This window comes from Polychytrium aggregatum (assembly GCF_025602895.1).
Source record: "Polychytrium aggregatum strain JEL109 chromosome Unknown BJ171scaffold_6, whole genome shotgun sequence".
Taxonomy (NCBI): domain Eukaryota; kingdom Fungi; phylum Chytridiomycota; class Chytridiomycetes; order Polychytriales; genus Polychytrium; species Polychytrium aggregatum.
In genome coordinates, this window is record NW_026516208.1 from 132,631 (window position 1) to 152,301 (window position 19,671).

General features: G+C 56.5%; 8 protein-coding genes and 3 non-coding genes across 11 annotated transcripts; 10 read left to right on the plus strand and 1 right to left on the minus strand.

The window, feature by feature from the left end:
- Window positions 1–1,050: 1,050 nt before the first annotated feature.
- On the plus strand, window positions 1,051–1,740 carry BJ171DRAFT_472098 (uncharacterized protein; the record flags this gene model as incomplete). The annotated part of the gene is made up of 3 exons (XM_053108642.1): window positions 1,051–1,150; window positions 1,263–1,480; window positions 1,675–1,740. The coding sequence occupies 3 exons, from the start codon at window positions 1,051–1,053 to the stop codon at window positions 1,738–1,740; spliced, it is 384 nt and encodes a 127-aa protein (XP_052969856.1).
- Window positions 1,741–3,455: 1,715 nt separating this feature from the next.
- Window positions 3,456–3,914, plus strand: BJ171DRAFT_565552 (uncharacterized protein; the record flags this gene model as incomplete). The annotated part of the gene is made up of 2 exons (XM_053113352.1): window positions 3,456–3,543; window positions 3,674–3,914. A coding segment is annotated over exon 2 (228 nt), but the record flags the coding sequence as incomplete, so codon positions are not given.
- Window positions 3,915–4,331: 417 nt separating this feature from the next.
- Window positions 4,332–4,404, plus strand: BJ171DRAFT_t59. The gene has a single exon. It is a non-coding gene; the product is annotated as a tRNA-Ala (tRNA).
- A 7-nt stretch (window positions 4,405–4,411) lies between these two features.
- BJ171DRAFT_t60 lies at window positions 4,412–4,484 on the plus strand. Its single transcript has one exon. It is a non-coding gene; the product is annotated as a tRNA-Lys (tRNA).
- A 4-nt stretch (window positions 4,485–4,488) lies between these two features.
- BJ171DRAFT_t61 lies at window positions 4,489–4,562 on the plus strand. Its single transcript has one exon. It is a non-coding gene; the product is annotated as a tRNA-Asn (tRNA).
- An 874-nt stretch (window positions 4,563–5,436) lies between these two features.
- On the plus strand, window positions 5,437–7,603 carry BJ171DRAFT_491449 (uncharacterized protein; the record flags this gene model as incomplete). Its single annotated transcript, XM_053109729.1, has 2 exons — window positions 5,437–6,861; window positions 7,473–7,603. 2 exons carry the CDS (start codon window positions 5,437–5,439, stop codon window positions 7,554–7,556), a joined length of 1,509 nt encoding a protein of 502 aa, XP_052969858.1. The 3' UTR covers window positions 7,557–7,603.
- Window positions 7,604–8,241: 638 nt separating this feature from the next.
- On the plus strand, window positions 8,242–10,496 carry BJ171DRAFT_491466 (histone-fold-containing protein). The gene is made up of 7 exons (XM_053109730.1): window positions 8,242–8,594; window positions 8,921–8,926; window positions 9,065–9,224; window positions 9,331–9,383; window positions 9,494–9,553; window positions 9,738–9,797; window positions 9,905–10,496. Exons 1-7 carry the CDS (start codon window positions 8,334–8,336, stop codon window positions 10,151–10,153), a joined length of 849 nt encoding a protein of 282 aa, XP_052969859.1. The 5' UTR covers window positions 8,242–8,333; the 3' UTR covers window positions 10,154–10,496.
- Window positions 10,497–11,020: 524 nt separating this feature from the next.
- Window positions 11,021–12,524, plus strand: BJ171DRAFT_491468 (ribosomal protein S5 domain 2-type protein). Its single transcript, XM_053109731.1, has 2 exons — window positions 11,021–11,558; window positions 11,663–12,524. Exons 1-2 carry the CDS (start codon window positions 11,144–11,146, stop codon window positions 12,304–12,306), a joined length of 1,059 nt encoding a protein of 352 aa, XP_052969860.1. The 5' UTR covers window positions 11,021–11,143; the 3' UTR covers window positions 12,307–12,524.
- Window positions 12,525–12,823: 299 nt separating this feature from the next.
- On the plus strand, window positions 12,824–15,067 carry BJ171DRAFT_255068 (natural resistance-associated macrophage protein-domain-containing protein). The gene is made up of 4 exons (XM_053106723.1): window positions 12,824–13,109; window positions 13,215–13,244; window positions 13,348–14,646; window positions 14,752–15,067. Exons 1-4 carry the CDS (start codon window positions 12,965–12,967, stop codon window positions 14,877–14,879), a joined length of 1,602 nt encoding a protein of 533 aa, XP_052969861.1. The 5' UTR covers window positions 12,824–12,964; the 3' UTR covers window positions 14,880–15,067.
- A 347-nt stretch (window positions 15,068–15,414) lies between these two features.
- Window positions 15,415–17,209, minus strand: BJ171DRAFT_578253 (Quinolinate phosphoribosyl transferase; the record flags this gene model as incomplete). The annotated part of the gene is made up of 7 exons (XM_053113869.1): window positions 15,415–15,500; window positions 15,641–15,901; window positions 16,058–16,165; window positions 16,328–16,404; window positions 16,479–16,631; window positions 16,884–16,939; window positions 17,057–17,209. The coding sequence occupies 7 exons, from the start codon at window positions 17,207–17,209 to the stop codon at window positions 15,415–15,417; spliced, it is 894 nt and encodes a 297-aa protein (XP_052969862.1).
- A 642-nt stretch (window positions 17,210–17,851) lies between these two features.
- On the plus strand, window positions 17,852–19,617 carry BJ171DRAFT_636088 (kinase-like domain-containing protein; the record flags this gene model as incomplete). The annotated part of the gene is made up of 6 exons (XM_053115702.1): window positions 17,852–17,878; window positions 17,995–18,156; window positions 18,275–18,588; window positions 18,737–18,923; window positions 19,087–19,242; window positions 19,410–19,617. The coding sequence occupies 6 exons, from the start codon at window positions 17,852–17,854 to the stop codon at window positions 19,551–19,553; spliced, it is 990 nt and encodes a 329-aa protein (XP_052969863.1). The 3' UTR covers window positions 19,554–19,617.
- Window positions 19,618–19,671: the final 54 nt, after the last annotated feature.

A 19,671-nucleotide genomic window follows, 5' to 3' on the forward strand; every position in this document is an offset into this window, starting at 1 on the left:
GGCGATGTTCATCGAGGCTATGCTCGAGGGCGGCGCCTCGTAGGAAACAAAATCATCGGGTGCTGCCGGTGTGTTGGCGATTCATGAGTGCGGAGTTAGTACCTTAGCGAGATATACTTGTGTCAGGGGGGGGGCAGTAGCAAGTCACGATGATCGTTCCGTCTGGCAGCTCGGCAGCTCGGGTATGCCGTAGGCAGTGCATAATTGGTCTCGCCGTCGCTGCCAGAAATACCCTGCTTCACATGTAGCAGCTGTTGGCTACGCTTCCTGCAAATCAGACTCAAGCGATCTATCATGGCCGAGTCGTTTGATTGCAGAGTCCGGAGACTTGCTGCCTCCACGGCATCGACGATTTGGGTCTGACAAATCTACCTGCGCTGAGATTCTTTCCATGCGGCTTGATCAGCTTGGCAATAGACGGCAGGGGCATGAGGTCGTCGTCGCAACTGTAAGGGACAAATTTTGGGGGATCTCTTCTTCGGCGGCGGCGGACGGGAGGAGGCAGAGTAACATTGATGCGATCCATGGGCAGAAGGTATGCCAGGGTGCCGCACAGCGCCAGTCCGATGAAAGAAGAAAAGATCAACGGTACGTCGATCGGTGGTGTCGATGGATATTCGACGTTGGTCGATATTCGCAGCAACGATTGCAGTAGATGTGCGTTGTAGATGTGCGTTGCAGACCAGCAGATCGAAGTTGCCGTTTGGGGGTGGGGAGAATCGCGGAGAGGAAAGCAAAACAAGGAGAGTCGAAAGACTAAAGATGTTATATAGGCTCGCTCAGTCTCGGTTTTGCTGTACTGTGGCCCTCCAAATGAATAGATCATGGCCCGCTGCGGGGATGCGCCAAGGACAATAAGGCCAGGGCAAGGCGATAGGGACGGCCTTGGAGAGATGGGCCACATGTCCCCTTGCACGACACCACCAAACAGTCCATCGGATTACCACACCAAATGCCCGAAAAATCGACAGGGATACCTACCTCGAGCTGCAGTGCCTGCGATTGAAAGAGCTGCTGTAATGCGTCGAGGGGCCGGTGTTTGAAGGAAGTATGTCGGCACTCTTGCCCGCAACGGTGCTCTCGGGGATGATGGGAGCGTGGGCAACTGGTCGGGTGTGGGAAAGTGACGTCAGCGACACAAGTTCATCGAGTGAGTGCACCATACATATGGCAGAGAACCTCCTTCTGCGCTCATCCGCCGCTTCTCCGAGTGGCCCGGTTGGAGTAGATGGGCTGAAGCGGAGGGACTGAAACGATTCCAGGTGATTTCGCCTTTGTCACTTTGTCTGCGAACAGCTTGAGCACCAAGTGCGGCCTCCAGGTCCGAAACAGCCTCCCTACTCGTGAGGCTCGATTTGCGGAGCAGCGGCATGCGAACGGATCCATTGCCCCCAGCATCAAGATACCTGCACGATATCTATGGTTGGGCTTTCTCGAGAATAGATCTGGCAGAGCGTCCTATCTTGAGCGAGGTCGGTCGGTAGGTAGGTGGGAAGCGAAGCTGTTTGGGCAGACTGTCCGGCGGTCGAACGGGCCATTGTTCAGTAGAGACATTGTCGTCGCTGCCCAATCATGGCCTACCTTTCTTTCCCGACGACCATTCCCGCAATCGATAGTGGCTATACTCTGCTCAGACGAAGCGAGACACACTGCCCATTATGATTATGCCAACAGTCAAACGGCCACTCAGAAAACCCTCCCGGCAAGGCCATCGGGTCGCTTCTCCGTGCCCAGTACTGAGCGGATACTTTGATCATGTTGCGTACTGCACAGTCGCCGCATCACAACCCCTGCCCCTATAGCTACTCCAGAAAGAAGCTGGATAGTGCCCATTTGTGCTATCTGGCACTTCCACCACTGCCTGCTGGTTTGGGATCACTGCCCTGAGATGCGATATGCGTTCAGCCATTTGGACAGCTCCGTACAAAATGTGGCTTCTTAAAGTCAAGGTCATCGGGGGCAAACGAGTGTGGCCGTGTGTTTTGGGCCTTGGGGGTCTCTGGCGATTGTGGAACTGGTCAAAGTACCTGGCGAGCCTGAATCGCTGTGCGCTCGATGGATATCGTTTCCCTTGCTCCCACGATGCACTCCCAATAGTAGTCACAGTGCCGATCTCTTTGGATATGCTGGTCGGTCATGGTGGATGGGCGTGTATTCAAGACCAGGAAAGGCACCATTTACTCTCGGAATCAGAGTGCCTTGTTTCGTTTTAGACGCACTGCATGGCTGAAACCTCATATCAGATTGAGTAAAATCCGGTTCGGGAAGCTGAGAAGCGGTGAACGGATCGGCGGAAGCTCTCCCTACAGAGACAAATACATGGCAACCCGGACGGCATATGCAAATAAATGAATGTCCTGGTCCAGAACCTCAATGTGATGGAAGGCGGCGCCCGAACAATGTGCATCGCTGGCTAGGGCGACCATTGTTTCTAACTGTGATTGACTGCAACCCGATCGCTTTGTGTGCGAAGGGTCCTGAAGGAGCGGTGTGCTCCTGGAGCGCCTTGAGCCTTCTGCAGCCTTGCATCGCCCTTTACCTCGACCCTGAGAGAACGACGACGATACCCGAGTAAAGGTTCGTCGAGGACGAGGAGCTGATCCAGTACTCCGAAATGTCGCTTACATTCATATTTGGTGCAGAGTCATGACAACAATTCCCAGATCACCGTACTGGTACCTACTGATCCTGCACATCAAGAGGCTGCAGCGATCTTCAAAAGATGAACGCCGCATCAGAGTGACTGCGTTCCAGCGAATTTCCCTTGCCATGATGGGGCTACTGGGCTCGGTCTTGCTGCTGGGCCTCTCGATCTACTCTGCAATATCGGATACTTGGGTGTATTCGCGCAGCTCATCCGGCACCGAGACTCGATACGGGCTCTTCCAGGTGTGCATGACTCGAGGAAGCTGGTCAGGCTGCCAGCACTGGGAAACGATATGGTAAGCATAGCGATAAAAGTCACCAAAGAAGTGCATTGTATAGCTCAGTCGACTTGGCAGCGAAGCACCAGGGCTACAGAGCCGTGGGTGCAGCTGAGCCGAGCAACGTATCCAAAACTCGCTGGCTGTTCGCGATGAGTGCGAACTCTTTGTTTATAAATCAATTTGCTTTCTTCGATGGGCCCGATTGACTGATCGGCCGGGGAACGATCCGGTCGGGTGGTCACTTGCCGGCCGGCATGTACGACTCGCAGCCAGAGCCAACTGCTGCGAATGTTCCTTAATACCGGACACAGCTCCTCCCATCTATCTAGCTTCCAAGCCAGCTCAGCAGCGTGCATCTCAGCGCCAGCTGTGCTTGTGATCATGGTTACTGGAATCATGTTTGGAATCCTGAGCATCAGTAAGGCCCGCTGCTTCGGCGGATGTTCTTCGGGAATCGAGTCGCTGGTTGTCCGTGCGCCATTGGGCTCTGGGCGCGAGAGTAACCTTGACGTACTACCACCAGTCCTGCAGATTGTTTACTTGCTGGGGACATTTGATTCCAAGGTCGTCACCAAGACCTTCTGCACTTGGATTTGCACATTCGCTGCACTCTATGGTACGAGCACTGCTGCACCGGCGTGTTGGAGAATCGCAGTCGGCAATATCTATGATTCAAATGCTGGGTGCGTTTCTGTTGAACATGGCACTGAGAATGCTGTATTTTCCGGCGGTTGCGTTCCTCCCAGGATTCTGCCAAATGGTGGCATCGGTTGCAATGGCCGGGGCATTCAGGAACGCCATCTCTCACCTGAGCTCGCAGCCATCCACTGCGATCTACAGCAACGCCAACGCACAGCCGGTGCTCGGGACGGGCGTGATGATTGCTCGAATGGGCTGGTCCATGATTTTTGTGCACACCATCGCGCTGGGATCCATGTATGAGGGGTTTCGGGCATGGTCGAGAATGGCCCGAGAACGCGGCACATTGTGAGGAATCGAGAGCAGATAGGGGGCAAGCGGAAAGCCCACAGCGCCATGCACTGCGCTTTTCGTGGGCTATATGTCGCAATTGAATCTTTGCTCGAGTGAACGATAAATTACAGCGCAACGGGGCGCTCCGAACACGCTTCCGACTGCAACTGTTTTTGTGGCAGGGATACACACACATGCAAAATCCAGAGCGACGGGGATAGCTCAATGAGACCCGATTGGTGAGCGCGGATTGCAAATGGCGGTGCTTGACTGTAGCATCGGGTGTCCTGTTTGATTTGGAAGGACGGCGTTGCGATGAGGCTGCATATTGGGTGACGACGGGCCGAATGGTGGTGAATTGCAGCGACAGAACTGTATAGGTTTAAATAGTGCGCCGGCGGAATCCCTCGATAACGAGGTTGGGTTACACCAGGGGAATTAGCTCAGATGGTAGAGCGCTCGCTTAGCATGCGAGAGGCACGGGGATCGATACCCCGATTCTCCACTCATCCGCCCGGCTAGCTCAATCGGTAGAGCGTGAGACTCTTAATCTCAAGGTTGTGGGTTCGACCCCCACGTTGGGCGATCAGCTCCTATGGCGCAATTGGCTAGCGCGTTCGGCTGTTAACCGGAAGGTTGGTGGTTCGAGCCCACCTAGGAGCGATTCATTTTTCCAATTTTGCAGCCAGATTGCTGTTGTCCCTGCTCTGCTCTTCTCGCCGTCTTCCAGCTCTCTCCCATCATATCCCAATCGCATGGCAGCTCGCCCTGTCTGCGGTGACTGCTTCCCAGCGGATGCTCTCTTGTCTGTGGCTGCCCATAGTGCTGTGGCGCATGCTGCACGTGACACATTGCCACCTGACCGCTGGTGTCTCGCCCAGCAGCATCCCTTTCTGACACTATGAAAAAATCTCTTGTTAAAAAAATGGGCGAGAACGAAAAAACGCGCTCTCGGGGCCACCTCGGTCGGCGAGAAGAGCAGTCTCTGGCGAGAGACCCCCGAGGGAAGGCGAGAAGCCTCTCGCCGTCACACACACACACTTTGCACAAGGGAGTCAAACACCTCCCATCGACCATCCCAAGAGGGATGGCAACCCCGAAGTGGACTGCCCAGAATATGGGCGACCCGGCATCCACTGTCGACATACTCAAGGAGCAGTGCGAAATACTTACAGTCCATCCAGAAAGAAACAGGACACTCTCTGGTTTCATATGTCTGAAGCCTGCTGACTGACTGTAGGCCCCAGCGAGCAAGCCGTGCGATTGTTTCCCGTCTTCGTTGGCAATCTCTTTGTTGGTTTGGGAAGCACAGTCTTGAATACACTCGGTCGATCTCCTGTGGCGATGATCGACTGGCATACCGAGATCATGTTCCGTGAGGCATTGATGTCTCGATGTGTTTGTGTGATGCATTAACTCGACTCTCAGGACAACTCCATGGTGAATCGATATCAAGATGCTCGGGTGACTCAAGTCGCTTGAATTCCCGGCAGTGTGAGCACACCTGGGATGTGTTGAACTCGTTCACCGAGCACACATGGATCTTGGAGACGGATCGGTCTGGTGGTCGTCTCTGGTGGTGGATGAACTGCTCAAAGTACTTGGCGAACCTGAGTCTCCGTGGGCTGGAAGCATATCCCTTCCCTTGCTTCCAGGATGCATTCCCAAAGACAATCACCACTTCGGTCTCCTTTGGTGCCTGGTCGATGACTTGCTTGCACATCTCGTGGACAGTGCGCTGTCGCTTGCTGTGGAGATCGAGTCGCTTGAATCGCCGTCGCCGGGTCAGGCTGAAGTACAGCTGTTTGTCCAGCATGTCTCCATCGAACACATGGCGAATGTATCGCAGGAAGGAAGACACCCCGGGGATCTTGGGACTTGGTGTGGTGCTCATCCATTCCTGCAGACCAAGGATCTTGTGGGTGCTCTGGATCCACTTGGTCGCCTGGGTGGTGCCACATCGATGCTGGTACTCCTTGTTGGAGAACGACACGATCTTCTCGTTGGCACGCTGTGCCTTGGTCACCTTGACACCGTCTCGCTCCTGGATGGATGGTTGACCGGGTGCTCGAATGACAGCGGTGAAGATGGATCCCACACCAGGGTCGATCCCGATCCATGTGGTCCGAGAGTCGTCGATGGGACCGACCCTGACCTGGATCCTCTGCTCGGGAGTGAGTGCGCTCGCCTTGTCGTCCTTGTCTGTGGGTTCTGGCTTGACATCAGGATCCTTCTTCTCCAGGATCTTGTATCTGAGCGTGGTGATCGAGCACCCGACTCCATCGGTGGTGATCTCGCAACCAAAGAGCTGCTTTCCCTCCTCCCTGGCATCAAAGAGTCTCGGATCCAGCTTGAAGTTGGTCTGCCAGAAGGTCTCTTGCTTGGTGGTGTCGTTGACCTTGGTCTTCAGGTCGTCCCACTTGAGACCAGTGCCAGTCTGGTATCCAAGGATTTCCCACAGTGCTTTGGTGTCGAGCTTGATGTACTTGGCTCGGGCATCGCAGAGCGGGACCAATGTGCACTGTGCTCGAGGGATGTTGAGACGCTTCTTGGTCTGGGCAAGCCGGTCGGTCAATCGCTTGATCCGCTTCGTGTTGACAGTGATCTGCTTGCACACCTCCTCGTGCTGGGTCTGGAGATCTTTGAGTCTGTCAGCCCCGATGTGGTGGATGGGTTGACACATCTCTTCGTTCAGTCGCCCACGCTCTCCTTTCAGATCATCGGTATCCCTCGCGAGCCTGGGAATGATCATCTTCTGAAAGACCACCATGAAGAGGGCCTCCTTCAGGTGGGTCAGGCGAGAGACCTCACTGGCCAGAATTGGTACGACTTTGTACAGGTCCTGGTGGCTTTCGTACCGAAACTCATACAACTGGTCGGCATGGTGGGCGTAGGCTCTCTTCAGATCAACGAGGAGTGTCTTGGAGAGGGGATTCTCCATCAGCTTCATACACTCATCGACGTGTGTATGACGTTTCACATCCTTGGGAGCAACCAGGACCAGATTGCAGAATCGACGGAGGAGAGACCAGTACCGATCGAGAATATGGGTCTCGCAGTTGACTGCATAGGTCTTGACAGCCAATGTGAGGACCTGTGACCCAGTACCCTTTGGAAGGGACACTGGAGGCAGGATACACGATTCACTCCATGTACTTCGATACAGCTCATAGGTATCGAGGATGTGCCTGTCATCTTCTGGGGTGTTCGTCCTGGCACCCACTGTTCCTGTCTGCACCATATTGAAGCACTTTCGAACAAACGCGGGTTCACTCGACGACACGGTGGGGAGAGTGATACCCTTGTCCAAGCACCGCCTGAGATGCAGCTCCAGGAGACGAGATGCTTCGTACTGCACTTGAGTCATGGCTCGGACAGTCTCCTCGATCTTGTCGTGCAAGGCATCGTTCTTGATGATGGCATCGAGGGTGCACTTGACGGTGGAGTACTCGGCCTTGACTTGCTCGTTTGGGCCACAGCCAGGCAAGGTAGAGCTCCAGAGTGGGTTCTTCTTGGTACACAATGAACTGCTGCTTTTGGCATGACCCTCTTCCCCGCACGTGGCACATACAGGGACCTTGGGTGCGGGCATCTCGACCACGAGGGCTGGGAAGGCAGTGTCGTCACTGGACTCGTCTGGAGGGGGTGCTTGGCTGACCATTTCAGCGACCGAGGCAGAGCCAGAGGCAGGGCTGCTGTCGACTCTGGCTGTGCACTTCTTGGTGAAGGGTCTGACGTGGTTGGTCAATCCACAGGAGGGGCATGATTTGATGACGGGCTTCTTGGCCACAGGAGAGTCATTGGGTGATCCTGGGTCGGGGTCGGGGGTGCCTTTCTCTTGGGAGCCATCTGGCGAGAAAATAGCGACGATGGCTGGTTCTGCCCTTGGGGAAGAAAGAATCTCCTCAAAACCAGCGCATTTTGGGCTGGCAGAGATACTGTGCAGTGGCGTCCTTGATTCAGATCCAGAAACGCATCGCTCGCTCAATCAGTCGTGGGAAGACATCTTGTCAAGGTGAGTCTTGCCTGATAGCCAAACGACCATGTCATCTCGCTGACACACAGCCACGCTTGACTAGGTTTCCAACCAGAGAGATTCAGATGGTGGTGGTTCTTGTCCGCAATCGGAGTGGAGCTTCCAACAATGATACAATTGGTCATTCCTCCACACCAATTGCCCACCACCACCGTCAATCGGCTCAAGGTGATACCAAATGCCGTCAACCGACCATGGCCGGATTCCAACTTTTGCTGCGCCACATACAACGTGACTTTCAGGTGACCGAGATGAGCAGCCGTGAGGGGCCGGAAAAAATTGATAGTGTGAGGCGCCCTCATCCAACCCGCTCGCCCGCCCCATCGACCACTCACAGCCAGCCCTCCCTGGCACAGGCCATCTCGCTGTTCCTCTCTTGGCCCCCCCCTTTCAACGTCATGTCTGACCACCACCCGCACCACCCCGAGAGCACCCCCATGGACGGCTCCTCCGGCACAGTCTCGGCCCTGCCAGGCGGCGCACTCGATGGACCCACTCTCGCCAATCTCCCGGATTCGCAGCAGCAGGTCAACAGCATGGTGGCGGCGTTCTGGGAGGAGCAAGTGAAGATCATGAACGAAGGCAAGCATGACTTCAAGTTCCACCAGTTGCCGCTGGCTCGCATCAAGAAAGTCATGAAGTCTGACGAGAACCTCAAGGTCGGGACCGGTGGTGTGGTGCTGGCTTGGGTGCTGGCTCGGTCCTGTGCATGCCCTGCTGCGGATACGGCAGAGCGAGCTCATGTGTCTCGAAATTGGCCAACCACCAAACACCAGGCCGCAGAGTTGTGGGCCGATAGCGATCCTCATAAGGCATTGCCGGGTTGCTGGGCACCCGAGGCTACGACCTCCCTCCTTGGGTTATGATCGCTTGCCTAACCTGCTTCTTTCGGACATCTGTCGTCTTTGCTTCATCTGCAACCGGATTGATCTCTGCCGCGGCGATCCCATGCGTCGGTGTCCTCCCTGGACTCACTCGCATCCAGAACATGGTACGCCGGTTTCTCTCGCCCGCCAACGATATCTAGCATGCACTATCCTCGGCGGTCGGCTCTCTCAAGTACCATCTATGCGCTCGCTCAGCGGATGCGTTGCTGACATCCAATATCCGTGCCCTCCCACTATCGCAGATGATCAGCGCCGAGGCGCCACTTATTTTCTCAAAGGCGTGCGAGATTTTCATTCTGGAGCTCACGATGCGCACCTGGATCCATGCCGAGGAGAACAAGCGCCGCACGGTTCAGAAGAGCGACGTCGCTTCCGCCGTTAGCAAGGCCGATGTTTATGACTGTGAGTTTGCTCAGCCAGATATCCATTTAGACCACGCGAGTGAACTAGCAATGTGTCGCTTGGGCTCCGAAAGCACAGACGACTGACCTCTGCATTTGTCAAATAGTCCTGATCGATATTGTTCCTCGCGAGGAAGCCACCAAGCCCTCGACCTCCAAAGTGAGTCGATGAAATATCTCGCTGACACCACGAGCCGGGCAAACTGCATGCGGGCATTCCTAGCTTGCATCGCGATGCTTCGCTGACGGTGGCCGTGTTTGATGATGTAGGAACCTGGAATGAGCCAATTTGCCAACTACTATCCCCCCAACGCGCCCGCTTATGGTGTGGTACGTCATCTCCGCGTATCAGATGCAAAAACGGGCCACGTTGTGATCCCAAACGATGCGGTATCCTCGATCCACTGCCAAAGTGTCGTCGCGCCCGCGTGAAATCTGCCTGACGATGAAGCATGCTGGCACAGCTCATTAACCGACGTCGACTTTGCCTGTGTTGGTGATGATGTTGCAACAGCCGATGGGTGCGGCGGAGCAGCAACACATGCTCCTCTCCGGGTTTCCGGGCAACCCTCAGGTACGATAGCAATGCATATACCCATACGACCGGATCCGGCTCCGATGTACGCATGGACTGGGTCTCAGTTGGCGTTGCTCACGGCCGCTCGGTCTTGCGAATCACAGTTCCCTCGCCAAATGTACAGCAATGACGACCACGGACCAGGCGGTGTCGGAGTCGGCAGTTCGCACGATAATGCACAGCAGTTCTATCTGCAGCAGTACCAGCAGCTGCCTGGTGCAGACCATACCAAGGCGCACCATCACCCGGCACAGTACGGCCGAGGTCTCCACCCCTCACAACACATGGCTCCGCAACATCACCCTGGTGGCTACCCCACTGGCGATGGCAACCCGCCCGACTCCAAAGTCTAGATTGCAGCCCAACAGGTCCAACCGATCGGAGAAACCCTCTGCCCAGCCAGTGGACGGCCATTTTGGATGGGGGCGCTTCGCATTGCTGTCCACTTTCCCGGTGTATTTCTCAGGCGTGATATATTCTTTCGATTCCCTCCCGCGTATCAGTAGCATCTCCAGGAAGGAGACGAAGGGAGGGAGCGTGGGCCATCTGGATTGCGTGCGGCATGGACGTGGTTCTTTGGCAGCTCGTATCGATGGAGCCTCGTTTGGGCCGCCTCTGCGGCTGTTGCTGCCATCATTGGCTGATGGCGGGCTGCTGAGCAACACGGCCCTGAATACAGAGTCCATATCCACGCTGTCTACGATGCTGCGATGCAACTGCGATGCTGCTGAACAGCACGCTGAACAACACGGGCCGATGAGCTTGATCCGGCTGCCCGTGAGCGAGCCTGTTGGCGGTGAGTCACGGGCCGCCCTGCACTCGAATGCTCGGCTCCTCGCTGGCTGGGTGGATCGATCCGGCTGCGCATGAGCCATATGATGCCCATTGTGAGCAACATCACAAGCCTGTGTGCGAGCCCGTGACTGTGCAGTGTGATGCAAATGTCATACAAGAGATAAGCAACGCCAAGCCGCCGACACTGAGACAGCGGGCACTCCCAACAGCAGCAACAGCAGCAACAGCAGCAGTTGTGTTTGTGCTGCGCACACCCGCCTTCCCGATTTGTTCTCCTTGGATCTTGTCCGCCCCCGCCAGCGGCACCCGCCAGGCCCTATCGATCCAGCCTCGCTCTGCCGTTATCTTGCTCTTTGCCGCCGTGGTCGATCTTGGTTGACTTCGTCTTGGTCTTGGTCTTGGTCTTGGTCTTGGTCTTCGTCTTGGTCTTCGTCTTCGTCTTCGTCTTCGTCTTCGTCTTCGGTGCTGCCTTTGTGTGCACCTCTCGCAGCCGCCCAGCAACGACTCTTCACTCGGCAACGACTCTTCCCCCCCCCGATCCACTCCACATGGCCCCCATCAAAACCATCAAGATCCGAGTCCCGGCCTCGACGGCCAACATCGGCCCTGGCTTCGATGCCCTCGGCATGGGCTTATCCATGCACCTCACCCTTGTCGTCACCATTCCAGCTTCATCGGAACCTGCCTCGGGCATCACACTCTCATACGAAGGCGATTCGAAGCAGAAGGTCTCGCTGTCGCCAGAATCCAATCTGATCACCCGCACGGCGATGTATGTCGCCGCCGCTTGTAAATCGGCCCTCCCTCGATCAATGCACATCCACATCGACAACCCCATTCCCCTGGGCCGCGGCCTCGGCAGCAGTGGAAGCGCCGCCGTGGCCGGCGTTTACTTGGCCAACGAGGCTGCGCAACTTGGCCTCAGCCGAACTCAGATGCTGGATTTCTGTCTTTTGATCGAAGGTACGACCCAGACATGCTCCGGCTGTGTGTCGCTCGATGACCATTCAATGCCCGCTTGACTTATCAACCGCCAATGTCGTCTTGCACTCCCTAACCAACCGTAGGCCACCCTGACAACGTCGCCGGATCGCTGCTCGGCGGATTCGTCGCCTCGTACATGCGAAACCTGCCCGATCCAAAGCTCCGGGAAAACCCCCTGGCTCTCAGCAGCTTTGACCAGTACGACTTGATCCCGGTGCCGCCCAAGACCGGCTACGGTGTGTACATGCCGCTGGAGATCTCGCCCAAGGTCAAGGTCGTTGTGGCCATCCCCGAGTTTGAGCTGCCCACAAAGCTGGCCCGCGAGGTGCTCCCGACGGCATACAGCCGCGCCGATGTCATCTTCAACTTCCAGCGGCTCTCGGTGCTGACCCACGCCCTGGCTGCCGAGACCCCAAGAGCCGAGGTGGTCTACGAGGCCATGCATGACAAGATCCATCAGCATTATCGTCAGCACCTTGTGCCCGGCCTGCCCGAGATCCTCTCGATGAGGCCGGAACAGTTCCCCGGCCTGCTTGGTTTGGCCATGTCCGGAGCCGGCCCCACTGTTCTCGCCATCGCCATCGACAACTTTGAGGCCATCGGCAAAGAGATGAAGCGGATCTTTGCCTCGCACATCGGACCGGATGGCCAGCCCATTCAATGCCGGTTTGAGATCCTGGACGTCGACCATGATGGCGCCACATGTGAAACCAGTGTCGTGGCTTGAATACCCGCGAACCTCCCTGACTCTCTCCGATGCATTAAATGCGCCTCCCCCCCCCCTCCACGTAGAAGGTTAAGATCCTGGCAGGTCGCTGTGCGGTGGGTGTGCTGTGGGTCAAATCTCCCCCAGTGCGTCGACCCGGCCAAGCCGGCCAGCAGCAGGCCAACTCCCATGTATTCTTTCGGCTTGATCAAATTCAATGTGACATTCTCTTGCTGGCACCGAATGGGTTGGATGTGCGGGCTTTGTGAACCCGTGTGAATCGGTGGAACTCCCCTGTCGGGCGATGGAATTCCACCCAGAGCATCGCGCCTGCATCGTCCAGCGCCGATGCACAAATGCATGAGCTCTCCGTGCGCCATTGGTGCGCCCTCAGCACGCCCTTCCCCCGGCGCGTGCCCGTTCATCGCTTTTCCAGCTTCTCCATTGGCCCAAACCATGTGGGGGTCAGCCTTCCGCACGCCCGGATTGCCCGCCACGCCGACCGGCTGCTGGTCGCTCGGAGCCGGCTGGCCTGCCCCGCACCCTCATCTGCATCTGCATCTGCATCTGTGTCCGCTGTTCTTGGCTGGCCTGCTCGGATCTCGTCTGGCGTCCCCGCTGCTGTCGCTTCCTTCCAGCTCGAGTTAGCTCCAAGGCACCTCCTCTCGCCTAAACAGCCATGGCAGACGACTCACACAGCACACATATCGAGCCCGGCCCGGCGCCTCGCAAGAGCGTGCTTCTTCGTTCCGAACTGCGGTCATGGATCAAGACGCTGGTGGCATTCATGGGCCCCGGATACATCGTTGCCGTGGGCTACATGGGTATAGAATCACATGTCTTTCGCACCAGCCTTGCGCTCTGTTGCCCTTGCCGCCAACGTGGCCACTAACACCGTGGTTCCTCCGTCGCTTGATGGACGCAATCAGATCCTGGGAACTGGGCAACCGACCTGCAAGGTACCGCCATCGTTTGCACTGCAGCCCCGTGTCCACCGGTGAAGAGAGCTGTGCTGCATTGGCCGATTCACTCAACTGACTTTCTGCTCAACCCACATCACAGGCGGATCCGTTTATCAGTACAAGCTTCTATTCATCATCTTCCTTTCAAACGTCTTTGCCGTGCTGTTCCAGAGCCTCTCGGCCAAGATTGGAATCGTCACGGGGCGCGACCTCAGCCAGCTCTGCCGCAAGCATTTCCATCCCTGGCTCAACTACATCCTGTATTTCGTCGCCGAGGTCGCCGTGATGGCCACCGATCTGGCCGAGATCATTGGCGCGGCCATCTCGCTCAAGCTGTTGCTGGGCATCCCTCTGATCGGCGGCATCATTCTCACGACCTTGGATGTCTTCCTGGTCCTGGTCACCTTCCAGGCAAAGTACATGCGGATCTTTGAGTTCATCATCATCGTGCTGGTTCTGATGGTTGGCATCTGCTACGCCGTGCTCCTGAGCCAGAGTGCCGCTTCCGGTGTCGATGTACTCAAGGGCTACCTGCCTCTCGACTCGACCATCTTCACCGATCCCACGACACTTTACGTTGGCATGAGCATTCTCGGGGCCACCGTCATGCCTCACAACCTCTTCATCCACTCGAGGCTCGTCCAGTATCGCTCGCCGCGACAAGACGAATCCGAGCCCGACGAGAGTCTGGACAGCCCAGGCGTGTCCGCCGACCGACGGAGCGCCGATCGGATAGATCAGATCACAACCATCGAGGACGGGGCCAGAACCGCTGCTGCCTCTATCCGCAGCAGCGTCCGCTCCAAGGAAAAGCTCTCCACGCTTGTTGATGGCACCATCCGCGCATCTGACCCTCTAGAGACGGACCTCCGGGACGGCTCTGCACACAGCTCCGAGTTTGTCGAGAGAATCAAGAGCACCCTGTCCTTTACTATGGTCGACTCAGCCATCGCCCTCACTTTTGCTCTCTACGTGAACTCTGCCATCCTGATCGTCTCGGCTGCACTGTTTTACTCCAAGAACCAGCAAGTGAGCGACATTCCGTCGGCCTACAACCTGATTAAGACGGCGATTGCTCCATGGGCCGCAACCCTCTTTGCCTTTGCGCTTTTCTGCGCCGGCCAGTCGTCCTCGATCACGGGCACGCTTGCTGGACAGATCGTCATGGAGGGTTTTCTGAAGCTCAAATGGCCAATGTGGGCACGACGCCTGACTACCCGTGCCGCCGCCTTGATCCCGGCCGTGGTCGTCGTCATCATCAAAGGGGATGCTGGCATCAACGACCTCTTGGTGCTGTCTCAAGCCATCCTTTCGGGGTGCCTACCCTTTGCCCTGTGGCCGCTGCTGTGGTTTTCATCGTCGAAGCATATCATGTCGATCCGCGTCAAGAGCATGAATGGTTTGTGTATCGATATGTCTGGCGAGTGCTGGGTTGGACTGGCCACACTCCATATGCCAACAGCCACTCATCTTGCTCATTAACTCTGCTGGGCTTTTGTCACAGGCGCGGCTGAATCGTCAAAGAGCTTTGCCAGTTCGTGGTTCATCACCATCTTCACCTTCCTGTCGATCCTGCTGATCACCGGCCTGGATATTCTGATGATCTATCAGGCCATTGCTGGCACTCCATAGCCTCGAGCATGTCCACTGATAGCAACACGATGTCCGTATATAGCTTGTCAAGCAGAAGGAGAACCAAGCTCTCCCGATGTCTCCCAGAGTAGCCGTCGGTACCGCTGAAGAGGATCTTTGCCAATCGTGGCTGCTGTTGTCGCCAGCGTGCATCCAGTGGCGTCCGCCCCGCGATTTTGGCATGTAATCTATTCCTTTCTTCGTCAATTCAGTCGAGCTTGGCACAGGGGTTCTGCTTGAAGTGGGCGGAGTCGAGGTCGGCCTTCTCTCCCACGATCGACATGGAGGGCGGAGGGATGCTCCAGCGATCCTCCACGAACCAGACCCTCGTGCTGCTTTACAGTTTTACACCATAGCGGCATGTCGGCAAGACACGATGGTGTCATGGCAATCGAATCTTATCCACGATCCATCGCACGGTCATCCACGTAGCGACACTCGTGAACGTCCTCGATTGGCGGTTGTATATTCGAGATCAAGAACAACCACGATCAGCGGGCGCAACGCGGCTCATAACATAGCGCCATATCCGCATCTAGAACTTTTGAGGCTGGACCTTGAGAGAAAAGTCAATATGCGGGACGCTCTGGGTGAGGGACCCAAAGCTCAGAATGTCCACATCTAGAGCGGCGAGTAAGAGACGGTGCGGATTAGCAGCGAGCAAAGCGCCGACGAGAGCGCCACGAGCTTCGAGGGCTGGACAATCTCTGCTCGAGGAGTGCCTGTTGTGCCAAGAGCATAGGCTTGGCTTCGGAACATACCCTTCGAAAAGTACTCGGGAGCCGACTCCTCGGTCAAGCCGCCACTTCCTTCGATCAGGAACGTCTTCTTGCCTCTCCATTGAGCCTTGAGGCGACCGGCGGCATCGACAAACGCCTGGCCCTTGTAGTTGTCCAACATGACGATATCCGCCCCAGCCTCGATGGCCTCGTTGGCTTCCTCCTCCGATCGGCACTCGACCTCGATCTTCAAGGCGAATCCGCCCACAGAGCGAGCAGACTCAACAGCCTTGGTGATCGATCCTGTGAGGTAGTTGCACGCGAAGGAGGTGGCAAACCGGGGTGTCATTGAGGAAGCAAATATGGATGTGAGCACTCAAGACGAGGTAGATAATATGCGGCGTTCAAGAAAACAACTTTGTGTTGGCTTGTGCAAGAGCGATTGCTGCAGACTCATACCGGTGGCCCAGATATGGTTGTCCTTCAGCATGATCATGGACGACAGATCATAGCGGTGAGTGTCAACCCCACCGATGAGCATAGCATACTTTTCCACCAGGCGGAAACCTTGGGTTACAAGCAGATGGCGTTAGTTTTTTGCATCGATGAAGCACCGCAACGGAACCGGGCAACCGGGCGACACAGCTCGACGCATCGTTCAGGGAAGGCGAATGCATCTGATGTCTGCTTTCATCCTAACGCACACCGCCGGGATGGTATCACGCTTACCTGGGGTTGTCTTGCGGGTTCCGGCAATCAGGCCGGTCCAGCCATGCTGTTCCTTGAGCTTGGCAAGGCGTCGGGCTCTGGACGGTGCAGGAAACCGTGGGTCAGCACCAGGTCTCGCAAGCTCTGATGGCTTGAGTGCCTGCGGAATTACCTGGTAGCGATGCCGCTTGCTCTAGCAAGCATATTCAGCGCCGGACGCTCGCCGAGCAGCAAATTTCGAGCCTTGCCATAGACTCGGGCAATCTCCTTCTTGCCCTCGGGCCCGGGAGTGAATTCGGCGCCTTCCTGGACCTTCCATTCGACCCTGAGAGGTGCGAACACAGCACGAAGGGACAAATGAGCAGTCTAGAACACTGCTACTACCACTGCTGCTGCTGCTGCTACTGCTGCTACTGCTACTGCTACTGCTACTGTTACTGCTACTGTTACTGCTACTGCTGCTGCTGCTGCTACTGCTGCTGCTGCTGCTACTGCTGTTGCCGACTATGTGAGATTCGTATTTTGGAAATAGGCTGCATGATCTCAGGGCAGGGCCGGTCCGGCTGACTTGCCCTACCGGCAATCGCACTGGCGAAAGACTTCTTCGAAAAAGGGAACACCGGCAACAACGCCCTTTGCGATAGAAGGCATTCATGTGTATCGAGACGGCCTTCAGTTAGAACTGATGAGGTTCATCAATCGGGTTGAAGTACAATATGCTTCCGCAGTTGCCTCCAAAGAGCGTCTTACCTCGGCCTTCCCAAAGAGAATGGCGACCTGCTCCGATTCGCCAACGACAAAGCCGCCATAGTCGAACGACGGGGTGTCTTCGCCGATCCAGGAAGTGACGAGGCTCTTCCACGAGGGGGGCAGCAGGTGGGCATAGTTGGGCGAGGAGGTCATGATGGTGACGGCAGGCAGCGCAGACGATCTGTGTGTATTGATGGGGCCGACGGATGTTGATGGAGGTTGGAGATTGACGGAAGCCGCTGGGCACCCGTGGCTGGGATGTTCTCTTCCGACCCGTTTTCCGGCTCATCGCTCCCACGTGCCTTGGGTAGCCGTTTGCCTGTGGCCCATTTTGCCAACAGAACATCGCCAGTCACTCTGGTGGTTCATCTCTGCCACCATCTCTGCCACCATCGCTACCACCATCACTATCGTTGGCCGTCAACGCCAAACCCATGGGTGTGGTCGATATCTCCAGGTCGCGATGGAACCGCACTGTGGGCATGCTCCAGCGGTGTCGAAATGAGAGTCGATGCATGGCTATGGCCTTGTGGGTTATCGAGTCAAGTTGATGCACTATATGGCAGCCATGTCGGATTCAAAAGTGGTGTGGGCAGTCTCGGTGGACACACTCGGCGAACATGCTCATGGACAGCGCACAGTCCTCGAAAGCAGCATGCGCCGTTCATCGTGTCGGAGCCGGCGAGGATGAAAAGCCCGCCCTCGCCCGCTGCCAGTGGCCGGAGGGCATATTCAATGATCACGAGCAGCTTTTGTTGCCTGCGCCGTCGGCAATCGTCTTGAGCACGGCAAATCATGGATCGATATAAAACCATTGCAAAGGTGCTCGCTATCAGGGTGCTCCGGGCGTGCCTGCACCGCAGTTCTCTCACGACCGACCGGCTTCACCATGCTCATAGTGGCGCCCACCCTGCCATGCGGCTATGCTCGGTTACTAGATCGGCGAAGGTGCCCACGGCGTTGTTCTGAAGGCAACCTTCATAGAGACTGGGGAGGTGGTGGCCCTCAAGAAGATTCCCCTCACTCGCCCGGTCGAAGAAGGCATCCCGAACACAATCCTGCGCGAGATCAAGGCGCTGCAGCAACTGAACCACCAGAACGTAAGTGTGATAACCACCCGGCATGAAGGCGCGGCTGTATCTGCGTCAAGGCCGGCACCGACATTGGCAGCGGCATTCGTTGGCCGTCTCACGCAATTGCTCGTTTGGGCCTGCGCAGGTCGTCAAGTTGCGGGAGGTGTTTCCGTCTGGCCCTTCGTTTGTCCTTGTCTTTGAGTACATGCTCTCGGATCTGTCCGAGGTCTTGCGTAACTCTCCAAGTCCGCTCACTGAGGCTCAGGTCAAGGCGTACATGTTGATGCTCCTCAAGGGCATTGCCTACTGCCACGCCAATAACATTATGCACCGGGATCTGAAGCCGGCAAACCTCCTCATCAGCCCCACGGGCGTCCTGAAGCTCGCCGACTTTGGTTTGGCGCGTGTGCATTCAACAGAGAGCATCAAGCGGCCGTACAGTCATCAAGTGGCGACGAGGTATCAATGCGCGAGGCGAAGACGACGGCCAAAAATCCAGCTTTGTGGATCGCTAATGGGAGTGGGCAAGGCGAGCCTCGAGGCATGTCGCTGATTCTCCTGCATGTTTCCACGCGCTCATCGCTTCGTGTCTGTTATCCGCCTGCAGATGGTATCGAGCGCCCGAGTTGCTCTATGGGGCTCGCCGATACGATGTCGGGGTCGACTTGTGGGCCGTGGGATGCATTTTTGGGGAGCTACTCAACCACTCGCCCATCTTTCCGGGCCAGAACGATATTGACCAGCTCTACCAGGTCCTGAGCATTCTGGGGACGCCGACCAAAGAAATATGGCCAGTTGAGTTTTGTTGATTGCGGGGTCTGGAGGCGCTGGGTTCATGGACCGCCCGAGGCCATGTTGGTTGGTGGAAGCTGCACGCCGACTGGGTTAGCAGATCAATCCGCTCTGCCCAATGACGACCGTTATCTCAATGCCTGCTCGGATGTGATGCATCGACAGGAGCTGGAGGACTTGCCTGACTACAACAAGATCCAGTTCGATATGATGCCCGCGGTCTCGTTTGACCATGTTTGCCCCGACGCCTCGCCAGAGGCAGCCGAGCTGCTGGGCAAGTTCCTGGTGTATCCCAGCGCCAAGCGAATCTCAGCAAGCGAGGTATACGGAGAGCTTGTGGGCGTGGCGGATGTTGGTCCTGGCTCATGAGCTGGCCAGTGCATTTGTTGCAGACACAAAGACAGCGGCCTCAGGGGGAGTGTCCGATGCTGCCGGCCACCATAAGCCATGTTTGAATCCATTGTTGATCCCATCGTTTGTCGACTTAGGCTCTGCTCGATCCGTATTTCTTCAGCCAGCCGCTGCCGGCCCACCACCTCGAGTTGCCCATTCCAAAGCGCCAGGCCCGCGAGCAATTCGATGTCGACAAGCCGCTCGACTGGATATTCTTTTCTGCGGCCAACGACGAGTAGAGGTGCCCTGGCCGTCGGGAGCAACACCGTTGCTGCATCCCAAGACCGAGGAATACCGGATCATCGGCCGGGCATGCGCTTTATTCCGAATGCCGATCTATCTAGAACCAAACTTGAT